Genomic DNA, 14,028 nt, shown 5'->3' with positions numbered 1-14,028 from the left:
CAGGATTTTAGTAAGAAATAAGCTGCCACATCTGCAGGAAAACACTTCACAAAACGTTATTTATCTCCAAGTGTATTAGATAGTAATTTTCTCTCTATTAGCTGTAAATTTGAGACTAATCTTGAAAGCATAGACGATCATTAAGTTGAAAAGAGTCGTTAAATATTTACAAAAATCGTTTCAAACATTCAAATTATTTCACTTCTGCTTGAAAACTTACGCTAAAGTTAACCTCGCTCCTTACGCTAACCTCGCTCCTTACGCTAAAGTTTGACTTTCTCACAACTCTATTTTTTTTAAACAATAAAAAACTTTAGCCTAAAAAGCGAGGCGTTGAGGAGGGGACAGCCCCTTTCATATACGGAATAATTTCTGTTCGTTTTAAGTTTTAACGTCGCTCCTTACTTTCAGTTAAAAAAAAATAGTTTTTTATATTTAATTAATTCTAAGAGTCTCGGGTTTTCGGGTTTTCTTTTCGGGTTTTCTTTGAAGAACTACTCTTTGAAAATTTCATTCCCTAAAAGATGAATCTGAAAATAACATCTGATAGATAAACACATAATAATTTAATGTTAGAAATCGTATACAGTATTAATGTAAGGACACATAAATCTCAGTCAACACTGGTTGATGCCTATATTAGCTGGAGTGCAGGTTGCAATCAGGGTCTTGGTAAAAATAGTTGACAACGATGTTGTAACTGCAGTTAATGTGATAGTTGTAGTTTGAACTAGGTTGAACAATCTTTCGGACGGTCGTTCAATGATGAATTGATCAGTCTTTTCTTCATCGTCAAGATGAGGTTCAGATCTTCTAAGATTAAAAATTTTAGTTAGTTATTTTGAAATCAGTAAATAACGATTTTTGAAAAATCTTCATGTAATGATTGTTTTATCGTAACAATAAATTAAATTCACAGAATTACAATGTTTATGCAGTTCTTTCTTCCGTACAGGTCCTTTCCAATTGTAATATTTTCTATTATAATTTACTTTCCTACATTTATTTTTAATTTCCTTAAAACATAAATTGGGCTGAATATTTGGTTGCTTAAAACTTTTCTTAAAGGCTCACTGAATTATTTTGGGTCTTACCACAGGCAGTGCAATAGCGCTGTCATAATAAAGAGCAATGAGGACACAATGTATTATTATTATTATTTATTTATTTTTTTTTTGGGGGGGGGTCTTTAGACCAGGGCGCTCCGTTTAGAAGGAGCTGTCGTAGAAATTTCAGAAGATGCTCATTCGATTGGAAATTGCAAGTTCTATTTCTCTTTTTAATATTCAAAAGCGACTGGAGGGCAACCAGTCCCCCCCCCTCAACGCCCATCAATCCCCCAAATATATCCAATCCAAATTTTAGATAGTAATTTAGTTCAGCGTAGTTGAAAGTTTCAGTAGTTATGTCTTTGAAGATTAACCCCCTCTATTGGGAATTATATCTTTGGGGATGACAACCCCCCCCCCCACGACTCTCAGGGCAAGGGCTATGAGATATAATAGGTGTACATTGTTAACATTTAAAGGGGGTCCATAAAGGGGGTTACAAAATATTTTTTTTTTTTGGGGGGGGGGTAACAAAAAAACACATAAAACATTTGTTTATATTCATTTTTGTTGCGTTTTTACGAGTCAGACAAAATTTCGGGGAGAGGAGTCAAACCTCTACCCCAATGGATATGGCCTTGATGGCGAAGCAGCCTTAGCAATCCGACTCGGAAAAATTACCCCAATAAACAGGGCCTAAAACTACTAAGGACAGTGGAAATGAAACACAAATTTTTAAATTGGCTAAGGGGAAACTTACACCCACCAAATACATCTTTTTGACAATTTTGTTAAGCATACTTAAAAAGTCCAGTAATTATATCTTTGGGGATGACACCCCCCCCACAGCTCTCAAGGCAAGGGCTATAAGATATAATAGTTGTCCATTGTTAACATTTAAGGTTTTTATGGAAAGGGTGGTTGTAGAAACTTCGGATTTGCCACAATCAATTGGAAATCAGAAGCCCTAGTGTCCTTTTTAGAATTCAAAAGTGAGAGGAGGGCAACTAGCCTCCACCCATGTTTTCTTTTCCCCGAATGCACCCGATAGAAATTCTGAGATAGTTATTTTGTTTGAAATAGTCTAAAGATCATATAGAAAGCCTTCTGGGCTGAAATAGCTCCTCAGAACTATGGATGTAAGGTTTGTAAGTTATTCCCCGAAAAATTAGAAGCTATAGTAGTCTTTCTAAGAGTCAAATCAAAGCAAAACTAAATCTAACTTCTCGAACTAAATCAAAACACATTATGCGTATACAGATTGTAAAAAGGGCGTAACTCATGAATGACTGGGTATATTAATTTGGAACTTTCAGGAAATGATAAGGGAGATGACTAAAAAGGAAATATTTGTATGCTTCCACTACTACTACAGTTACCATTACTACTACTGCTACCCCTACTACTACTGCCATTACTACTACTGCTACTACTGCTACAACACTACTCCTTTCACAACATTGAGGAATGAAAGATCTTAAGCCGAACTGGCCAGCCATGACAAAAACCAACAAAGAGAAAAATCTCTAAAAAAAAAACAAAAAACAAACGAGACTGTGGCCAGTGGAGAGAAAAGAAAACAACAAAAACAAAACAACGCGGATATTTCGCCTGTATACAAACAAGGCGTCTTCAGCAACGAGACACACAAGAAGAACATGATAAAAAAAAAAAAAAAAAAAAAAAAAAAAAATGTACAATTGGCGCAAACTGATCCACGTAGGGAAAAGATGCTAATATAGAGTTATTGCAGTGAGGACACCAGAGTAACTGAGGAAAAATAAAAAAACTGTAAATTACTTTAATTATTCAATTGCGAAATAATCCTTTTGTTAGCTATTACTGAAGCAAATCGTTTTGGTCTAGCAGGTAAAATAGTCCCCTGGCGATTATTTAAAATCTTAACTCCCTCATTGACTGTTGAGTCTCTCTTTCGAAGGTTACCATAAATTTGGTCAATATATAAATTACACGTGTCCCTATTTATGGAAAGGTTAGCAAACATGTTTTTTAGTTTCTATGGCTTCTCTCACCCATTGAGTGTAACCCTTATCATTTGAAATAGCCAAAGCTTCATCAAATTTTACAAAATGATCTGGTTGAAGCCAAATATGCTCTGCTAAAGCTGAAACGAAAGTTTCTGGAGGCTTGCTTAATTGTAGGTTTTTTTACTATTGATTTTCGGTGTTCAGTAAACCTTTCTAAAAATTGTTGGTGGGTCCTACCAATATAGAACTTCCCACAAGAACACGGAATTTTATACACCCCACTTACTAAATTTCCCCGAGTAATAAATCCTTACCAGAACTAAAAAAAACTACCCATTGGCCTCAACGATTGGAAACATGTATCAATACCAAATTTACGTAAAACCCGTGAAAGTTTCTCACCCAAACCAGGTGCATTCTGATAATGAAATGAAGCTTTTTGATACATCTAAATCTAAAGACTGAGAAGCCCCAATAACCCTACTATCATGTTTAACCCGTCTATTTTCAATTATTTTATCAATGAACTTAATTGGATAACTATTACAAAACAAGATATCCCTCAAGTATAACAATTCCGAATCCAGAAATTCCTGGGAACAAATTCTAAAGGCTCTATCCACTAGTGAAATTACAACCCCCTTTTCACCGACATAGGGTGGCAAGAATGAAAATTTAAATACCTATCGTTGTGCGTTGGTTTTCTGTAAATCGACAAAAGTAAATGGAGATCCCTTTTAATTGATAAAATATCCAGAAAAGGGAATTTATTATTATCCTCAAACTCAACTTTAAATTTAATATTATTATCAAAACTATCTAAATGCTTACAAAATAGGTCTAATGAGTCCAATCCATGTTTCCAAGCGCACACCACATTATCCATGAACCTACCCCAGAAGAAAGGGGAGATTCTAGAACTATTTATAGCGGAGGTTTCAATGACATCTATGAATAGATTTGCCAATAAAGGAGAAAGAGAAGCCCCCATAGGTAACCAAAAAATTTGTTTATAAAACTCCCCTCTAAAACCAAAATAAAAAGAAAATTCATTTACCAGAATAATTGGTCTCATAATGACATCAATATCCAAACTGGCTAACGTCACATCTTGTATTAAATCAAAGTGTTTTTCTAATTTACTTTTTAAAATATCCTCGCACCTTTTTAAATCACAATTTGAATACATCTACACAACATCAAAACTGCAAAGAATTGAACTTTTATCCAGTGTAAAATTTCGCAATTTATTAGTAAGATCAGTCGAATTTTTCAAATATGATTTTGTGTTCCCAAAAGTGGATGCAATGCTACCGACAACCATTTTCCTATTTTCGAAACAGGTGAAGGAAAAGTTGACACAGTAGGGTGGAGGGGGGCTTCAGGCTTGTGAACCTTAGGTAGACCATAGATCTTGGGTTCCTAAAAACCCCTATGAGAATATTTGTTCTAAAACTGTGGGGTAATGTGAAAATTATTTTTCATTGACTCTAATTCCTTTCTTGTTGATTTTACATATTTATCTGTAGGATCAAAATCAAGTTTTTTGTATGCAATAGTGTCAGAAATAATGGATTTCATTTGATTATTATAGTCTTCAGTGTTCATAATTACGATCGTATTTCCCTTATCGGCTCTGGTGATAGTAAGGAATTTATCCTTTTTCCAATCAGAAAGGATTTTAATGTCATTTTTTGTGAAATGTCTTTACCAATTAAGTTCATATTAAAGGTGTTTACTTTTGTTACGATCTCGGCTCTGAGTTCTTGAGGAGTATTAAACTTATATCTAGAAACCATAATTCCTGATTCCACATTTAAAATTATTTTCGAATAGGACACAGGAGTTGGAAAACCGAACTTAGAACCCTTCGACAAAACGGCTTCCTGTTTAATATTAAGAGGTTTAAAGGAAAAATTCTTAAATGCTGGACTCAGACAATGACGAGGATAAAAGACCTCTGAATCTTGGAAATTCTCAAACAAAAGTTTATTAAAGTTGTCAACCAAACGAACCTTGAACAAATAAAAGTCATGGCGAAAATATCTAATGGCCAATTCCTTAATTCGCATAAAAAAGTCAGATGGAAGATTATTTATTAAAAGGTTTCCAACATAATTTAAGTCCTTAGACAGTTTAAAACGTCTCTGTTTTTGTTCATAAATTACGTAATTTAAAGCTATTAGGCTTAATTTATTTTTTAATTTTGTTTCATTTTAAGTTCCAAAATGGGTCCATATTTTAAAAGATTTCTGAATCACTGATTCCTTCTTGCAATTTTTTAAGAAAATTTGTTGATTTAATAGATTTGCATGTTTTTTAAATAAAAACAAATAATAATTGACAGAAGCGGCTAATTGTTGCCCGTACAATTGACGAATTACATATATTAAGCCGAACTTACAAACCATTACAAAAACCAACAAAGAGAAAAATATAAAAAAAAACAAACAAACGAGACTATGGCCCGTTAAAAAAGAACGACACAACAAAAACAAAACAACGTATATATTTTGCCTGTATCAAAACAAGGCGTCTTACGATAAGACAAGGCGTCTAATGATAAGGGTTACACCCAATGGGCGAGGGAAGCCTTAGAAATTAAAAAAACATATGTTTGCTAACCTTTCCATAAATAGGGACACGGGTAATTTAAATATTGACCCAATTTATGATAATCTTCGAAAGAGAGAATCAACAGTCAATAAGGGAGTTAAGATTTTAAATAATCACCAGGGGACTATTTTACCTGCTAGACCAAAATGATTTGCTTCAGTAATAGCTAACAAAGGGATTATTTCGCAACTGAATAATTAAAGTAATTTACAGTTTTTTTATTTTTCCTCAGTTACTCTGGTGTCCTAACTTAAGTAACTCTATATTAGCATCTTTTCCCTACGTTGTTCATTTTGCGCAAATTTTATATTTTTTTTTTATTTTTTTTTTGGTGGTGGTTTTATTGGTTTTTAGTTTTATATTGTTTTTTTTTTATCTTGTTTTTATTTTGTTTCTCTCCTGCTTAACACATCTCGTTTTCATAATGTTAAAATATCGACGTTGTTTTGTTTCTGTTGTTTTCTTTTCTCTCCACGATACAGATTCTCGTTTGTTTTTTTTTTATTATATAGATTTTATTGGGGGTGGGTTTTTTGAGAGATTTTTCTCTTTGTTGGTTTTTGTTACAACATTGAGAGAAAATTTGAGGTAAATCACAAGACTTTTTTTGCATGCACATTGTCAAAAGAGTGTATCTCAAGAATTGACTTGAGTATTTAGTTGGAACTTCCAGAAAATGCTAAAAGGGGAAAATTGTCTGGCCAAAAAGCAATATATGCAAGTTACTTCTGGTACTTCTATCACTGCTTTATTTACTGCTACTACTACTACTTCAACTACTGCTTCTACTGCAATTACTTGTAAAGGCTATATATTAATACTGCTGCTACTACTAGTACTACCGCTATTACATTTGATACTACTACTAGTAATACAAATACTACTGCTATGACTGTAATTACAACTATGCCTAAAGGTATGAAAGTGAAATTGCCTAGGATTTTTATTGGGGGAGGGGGAGGAGGGAAACTTGATCACAATAACGAACTGTACGCAGGCTGTCAAAAGGTATTAACAACAAAATATTAGGAACAGTTTGGTTTTGTGAAGTTGAAACTAACAGGGCTTGTTGTAGGAGATGTTGAAGTAACCAGAAGAAAATATTTGCATCCTATTGCTACGCTTCTACTCATACTACTACTACTGCTACTAAAGCTAAAGCTACGACTGTTAATTCTATTGCTAATACTACTAGTACTACCTCTGCTACTAAAACTAAGGCAAAACATATGGGGAATATTGAAACTGTATGAAAATAAATCAAAACAGACTATACCCACACAAGTTGTTAAGAGGACGTGTCAGAAATGCTTCAGGGACGGTTCATAGTATTAAGTTTAAACCTTCAGTGTGTTTTGAAGAGGATGTTGAAGAAACTAAAGGTACTATGCACATACTAATTTACAATCATATGAGCCCCTCTGAAGTTTATACGACCATCCCTTCCATAGCAACCATATATGCCCCCAGGACATAACTTACAACAGTTGCCCCCAGGCCCTGGGTGGCTGTGTCGACACCGGAGTTTTTTTTTATCTGGTCTTTGAAGTATTTTAGTAAAATGGCTATCTAAAAATTTTTATTGGATGTATTTGTGAAAAAAGGGTGGGGGGGGGGCTGGTTGCCCTCCGATCACATTTCACTCTTAAAAGAGCACTCGAATGAGCCCCCTTCTAAGTTTAGCCCCATCGAATGAACCCCCTCCTAAGTTTATATGACCACCCCTTCTATATGAAGTGTGTCTGGAAAAAAAAAAAAAAAAGAACATGAGAGCCTTATGGCCTTTACTATAGACAGCGCTATAGCGTTGCCTTTTATTTCTTTGGAAACATTGCAATCCTTTTAAACTTGAATCATACTTTTTTTAAATTGTATTAGCTAGGTATACCCTTTTTGATATTCTTTTATTACAATAATTTTTTTCCACAAAACTATATTAGGCTAACAATCTACATTAAAGACTATAAAACTATATAAACATTTAATTTTTATCAAAATGTCAAATTTTTCGTAGCAAAATCAGTGCCAACTTATAAAAATGTAAATTTAAGACTATAGAAACGATAAGAAAACGCAAAAACGTCATAGCAAAAATCAAATGGATTAATTGAAATAAAAAAAAAAACATTTCTTTTTTAACGTTCTATCCTACTGGGCAATGTATTTGCTTGAGAGAGTGATAGATAGAGAGAGAGAGCGAGAAAGATATATATATATATATATATATATATATATATATATATATATATATATATATATATATATATATATATATATATATATATATATATATATATATATATATATATATATATATATATATATATATATATATATCAAGGCCGTATCCAGGAGAGGGGGGGGTTACCAGGTTTGAACCGCCCCCGAAATTTTTGACCGAGTCGAAAATAAGTCAAAAATTAGTAAAACCTAGGTAAAAATCAGTAAAATTAGTCGAAAACTGAGTCAAAAATTAGTAACCCCCCCCCCCGAAAAAGTCAAAAATTAGAAACCCCCCCCCCCCCCCGAAAAAAAAATCCTGGATCCTGGATATATATATATATATATTATGAAACAAGCTCTAACCTTTCCATAATGCTGACATCTTCAAAATAACCTGCACCAACAGGAGAGCTGTTAATCCCGTTTATAATACCTTCCACTGGACTTTCCATAGCCCATCTTCTTTTCCTGCAATTTGGAGCCGCAGCTACTGTGTTTGTAATAAATGTTTGTGCAAATGTAGTTGCTGTTGTCGTGAAGATAAAAGCAGAGTTAACGATTTTGTAGCAGTAAGTTGAACCAGCCATTGCTGTTGTAGATGTTAATAGTACAAAATTTGTAATAACACGTGTTGTCCGGAAAGATCTTCCTGATATTTCATTGTTGTCAAATGAGGGGCTTAGGTCATTGGCAAGAGTGAAAGGAAGCGTAACAAAAAGGAAAGCCATTGAACATAATCCTCTTTGCAGCACCTAAAATGTTGAATGCAAATTAACCATCATAAGGAAATCAGACTGAACAAACAAAAAAATAAAAAACACATCTGTTTTGGCTAAAAAAAAAAGAAGCTCGGATTAGTTATACTTTTTTTTGCTCTGATAGAGGTTCTCGAATGAAAAATTATTTATTTTAAACCCCGTTTTTTATAGCTTATTTTAATCACTGTCTTAACAAAAAGTTTTACCTTTTGCTTACACATTTCTATGTTTTCATTTTATTAATAGGAAAAGTGTGTTTAATCATTTTATATTTCTGCTTATTCATGCTCAAATGAAATATAGGTACAATTTGTATTTTATTCAAGATAGTTCATGCATTAATTCAATACAAAATAGGTTTCCTTAAATGAAAGTAAAGAGCAAAAGTAAAACTTAAAACGGAGAAAATATTAATCCGTATATGAGGGGGCTTCCTCAGTCCCCACTCTTTATGCTAAATATTATAGTGTCCTAAGAAAGCTTCTTATTCCAATTTAACGGTTCTTGTGTTTGAGCAGTTGTTCCAAAAGAATAAGGACAGAATATCAAACTTTAGTGTGGAGAATGTTGGGTTGAGTGGGGGCAGCCTCCTCGTATACCAAATAATTTCTGTTTTGTTTTAAATTTTAATGTTACTCTTTACTTTCATTGGAGAAAACAGGTTTTCTTGTTTAATATCTGTTCGTCTTAGTACATTACCCAGGCTTACCCTAAATGCGAGGAGGGATACCACCCCTAAGAGTCGGATCTTTAAATCAAACTTTAATTTTGGACAGCAATGTTTCGTTCACTTAGTGCACCTTATTCTCCATAAGAAAGAGGAATATTTTATATTTTGCAGATAATGCCATTAGGTCCCTCATACATGTTGAATTTTACTTCGTGATTTCCATCAAGAAGATGCGGCTTTTGGGGGGAATTTAATTCCTATTTCAATATTTCCAAAAATTTCCGTGTGCCAATATCTTTCGACGAGTAGCTTTAAAATGAATACATTTTGCATTTTTCAGGATCTGTATGAATAATAGATTTTGTTGCTGCATATTTTGTAATATAAACTTTTTTAAAGTTTTGATCTCTGTTGCCAGAGTTGTTTTTTTACTTAAATTTTTGTAATATGTACTAGACGAAAGGGGGCTACTACTGCCTCCTTCAACTGTCGTTTCTACACACTGTCGTTTCTTGTAGAATCTGTCGTTTCTACAACTGTCGTTCTACATTCAGCTTTAGTATTTTTAAAACAACACTTAGAGAATTATTTTCATACCAGAAACAAATTAAATAAAAAAAAAAACAAGTTTTTTTTTAACTGAAAGTAAGGAGTGACAATAAAAAAGAAAACGAACAGAAATTATTCCGTATATGCAAGGGGCTCTCCCCTCCTCAACGCCCCGCGCTTTAAGCTAAAATTTGACTCTTTCTCAAAACTCTACTTTTTAAAACAATAAAAAGCTTTAGCGTAAAAAGCGGGGCGTTGAGGAGGGGACAGCCCCATTAATATACGGAATAATTTCTGCTCGTTTTAAGTTTCAATGTCGCTCTTTAATTTCAGTTAAAAAAAATTGTTTTTCATTTAATTTCTGAACATTTTTGAATTAACGCAGGTTTTTATTTTGGCTCACCGTACATGAATAATGAAAACGATATTTGCGTATTAATTTTACTTTCTTTTTTGGCTAAATGGCCTTCTCAAAATCTTGATTGGACGATTTTGAGAAAAAAGAGGCGGGTGAGGGGACCTAGTTGCCCTCCATTTTTTTTCGGCTACTTAAAAAGAGCACTAAAACTTTTAACTTTATTTACAAACGTTTTTATTAGTAATAAATGTACGTAACTTACGAATTAACTTGCGTAGCGAACTTCTACATTCGTATAATTTTATTACGTATATGAGGAGGTTTGCCCCCTCATCAAAACCTCGCTCTTTACGCTAAATTTCGAATTTTGTTCCAATTCTTTAAGAATGACATGATACCTGAATCACAATTCCGTTTAACTAGAATAAATAGCTATTTTGAAATTAATAAGAACACTTTAGCTTAAAGAGCGAGGTATTGAGGATGGGACGAACCCCCTCATATAAGTAATAATTTCTGTTCGTTTTAAGTTTTAATGTTGCTCCTTACTTTCAGTTGAAATTTTGTTTTTTAATTTAATTTCTGACTGCTTTTTTTTAATTCTGGGAAATTCAGCGCCCCCTTCAGGGAAATTCTCTTCCCCCGTGAAGAATTCCTCCATAAAAAGATGTTCCCACGTAAACCCCTCCCCCTGACCCCCCACCAGAAAAAATCCCCCTGAAAATGTCTAAATACTTCCCGATAACCAATACAATATGTTAACAATGGGCAAAGTTCATAACTTGCAGCCCTTCCCCCGGAGACTATGGGGGATTAAGTCATCCTCAAAGACAAAGCTATTAGATTTTTCGACCATGCTGAACAAAATGGCTGTATCAAAATTTTGATCCTGTGACTTTGGGAAAAAATGAGCATGGGAGGGGGCCTAGTTGCCCTCCAAATTTTCGGTCCCTTAAAATGGGCATTAGAAATTTTACTTTCCGTTCAAATGAATTTACTTTTCCTCTCGCGATATTTTAGGACTACTGGATCGATACGATCACTCATGGGAAAAAAACAAACAAAAAAACCAAATAAACACACATTAATGATCTTTCTTCTGGCAAAAATTATAAAATTCCACATTTTTGTATATAGGAGCTTGAAACTTTTTAAGTAGGGGTTTCTGGTACATTGAATCTGATGGTGTGATTTTCATTAAGATTCCTTGAATTTTAGGGGTTATTTCTCCCCTATTTCAAAAATCAGGCGAATTTTCTCAGGCTCTTAACGTTTGATGTGTAACACTAAATTTGATAAATTTTATAAGCTGATTCTCTTGATGAATCTATTAATATCGAAAATTTAGTTTTTAAAGTTTCGGTTACAATTGAGCCGAGTCGCTCCTTACTTAGAGTTTGTTACCACAACTGTTTGATTTACCCCAGACAATACCCATAATATCTCCAGGCATAAAATTGAGTTGGCAAAGAGAAAGCAATTTTGGCAATTTCTCCCAGTGTAGAATTTCCCTGGAAAATTCACTCCGTTGCAACTTCCCTCCCCATGGAAAATTATCCCCGTTGAAAATACCACCAGCAGAAAATTCACCCCCTCCCCCACATAAAAAATGTATGCATACTTCCCAATAACAAATGCTATACGTAAACAATGGGCGAATTTTGTAACTTAAAGAACTTTAACCAAGGGCTTTGGGGGGTCATGATATCTCCAAAGTCATAGATATTCAGCCTTTCAACTATGCCGAACAAAATGGGTATCTTAGTTTTGATCGGACAATTTTGAGAAAAAGGGGTGGGGGAGGAGACCTAGTTGCACTCCAATTTTTTTGGTCACTTAAAAAGGGCACTAGAACTTTTAATTTTATTCAAGAACGTTTTTATTGGTAATAAATATACGTAACTTACGAATTAACTTACGTTACGAACTTCTAAATTCGTATATTTTTATTACGTATATTAGGGGGTTCGCCCCCTCGTCAATACCTCACTCTTTACGCCAAAGTTCGAATTTTGTTCCAATTCTTTAAGAATGATCCCTAGATCACAAAGGGTTTTGTTAGAATAAATAGCTCTTCTGAAAGTACTAAAAACTCTTTAGCGTAAAGAGCGAAGTATTGACGAGGGGGCAAATTATTAAGTATATACGTAATAATTTCTCTTCGTTTTAAGTTTTAATGTTGCTCCTTACTTTCAGTTGAAAAAACTTGTTTTTTTATTTAATTTCTGATCGTTTTTTAAATATTGCTGGGGAATCTGGCACCTGTTTCATGGAAAATTTACTTCCCCCATGGAAAATTCCTCCGTGGAATGTCGCTCCTTACTTTCAGTTTAAAAAACTTGCTTTTTTTATTTAATTTCTGATCGTTTTTTAGTTAATGCAGCTTTTATTTTGGCTCACCGTCATTGAATAAGTTAACAAAATTTGCATAAAAATTTTACTTTTCTTTTGCTAAATGGATGTCTATAAATTTGGTTATGACGTAATTTACAAATTAACTTACGTAACTAACTTCTACATTCGTATATTTTTCTTCTGGCAAAAAATAAAAAGTTGCAGATTTTTGCAGATATGAGCTTGAAACCTATGTAATAGGGTTTCCTGATACGCTGAATCTGACATTGATTTTCATTAAAATTCTTTCACTTTTAGGGGATGTTTCCCCCCTCTTTAAAAAATCGGTTAAATTTTCTCAGGCTCGTAGCCTTTGATGAGTAATACAAAACTTAGTAAAATTTATATATTTAGAATCAGAATTATAAACACATTCTTTTGATACATTTATTGACATCAGAATTCCCTTTTTAAAAGTTTCGATTACTATTGAGCCGTATTGCTTGTTTTTTTTATTGTTTTTTTTATTACGTATATGTTATTACGTATATGAGGGGGTTCTCCCCTTAGTCAATACTGCACTCTTTAAGCCAAAGATTTTTTAGTACTTTCATAAGAGCTATTTATTCTAATTAACGGCCTTTGTGATTAAGCGGTCATTTTTAAAGAATTGGAACAAAATTGAAAAGAGTAAGAGAGAGACAGAGAACGAGATAGAGAGAGAGAAAGAGAGAGAGAGAGAAATATACGAACTGGCCATCAGGGTTGCACACTTGGCAAGCATAACTTAGTTGCTAGCTTATGTAAAACTACAAGCCTACTAATGTTTCGCAAACCTAGGAATCATTGAAGTCGAATCTTGGGATATTGTACAGCTCTTGGCGACGGCCCTATTCATAAATCTCTCGTGTCTAAATAGCGTTCTTATTTTGAAGTCACCACGCGATTTTACAAAATCGATAAAATTTTCCGAAGCACGGTATTATTAGAAAAATAAATGATTTTTTGGAAGGACTCGGTTCCAAGTCGTTCTCTCATGCAGATGACACCCAATAATTTTCACAATGGACATGATTAGCAAAATTGGTTATTCTATCATACCTTCATCATTGATTTTCTATCCTTAGAACTTATCGTTGCCTTGTTTGTTTTCCAACTGAACTTCAAGAAAAGCTCAGTCCTCAAATTTCATATATTCACTTCTTCATTTTAACCTACTTTGGATGTTTGGAAGAGAACGGAACTAGACAGGCATCCATTATAGTGTCAACGCCATATTCCGCTTTCTTTCCCATTTCGTGTGCCAGCATCCAATCATGCAATTTATAGGTTCTTTTACGAACTGAGTTGTTTCTACGTTAATGAGATACTATGATGCATATAAAAAGTGTGTTAACTTCCTCTCCAACTACTAAGGGGGTGCTAATCCAAGAGCTAAGTCCACTATTACAGAAAGAAGCATTGAAACTGTGTGATCAAGCGC

At 33.7% G+C, this 14,028-nt stretch overlaps 1 protein-coding gene across 1 annotated transcript; it reads right to left on the bottom strand.

The window, feature by feature from the left end:
* Window positions 1-551: 551 nt before the first annotated feature.
* Window positions 552-13,793, bottom strand: LOC148944591 (uncharacterized). The gene is made up of 3 exons (XM_089100204.1): window positions 13,647-13,793; window positions 8,240-8,628; window positions 552-813 (listed from the first exon to the last, which is right to left on the bottom strand). The coding sequence occupies exons 1-3, from the start codon at window positions 13,653-13,655 to the stop codon at window positions 618-620; spliced, it is 594 nt and encodes a 197-aa protein (XP_088956330.1). The 5' UTR covers window positions 13,656-13,793; the 3' UTR covers window positions 552-617.
* Window positions 13,794-14,028: the final 235 nt, after the last annotated feature.

Source organism: Artemia sp. Qi Xiang Cuo, chromosome 14 (genome assembly GCF_049724085.1).
Source record: "Artemia sp. Qi Xiang Cuo chromosome 14, ASM4972408v1, whole genome shotgun sequence".
Classification (NCBI taxonomy): domain Eukaryota; kingdom Metazoa; phylum Arthropoda; class Branchiopoda; order Anostraca; family Artemiidae; genus Artemia; species Artemia sp. Qi Xiang Cuo.
The sequence above is the reverse complement of the archived record's forward strand: the minus strand, read 5'-3'. Positions and strand labels throughout refer to the sequence as shown.

What these genes read in the sequence shown, in the direction of transcription:
- LOC148944591 (XM_089100204.1), bottom strand. An exon ending in GATGTCAGCATTATGGAAAG is followed by an intron (nt 814 to 8,239) that starts GTTAGAGCTTGT and finishes TTTTAATCTTAG; the next exon opens with AAGATCTGAACCTCATCTTG.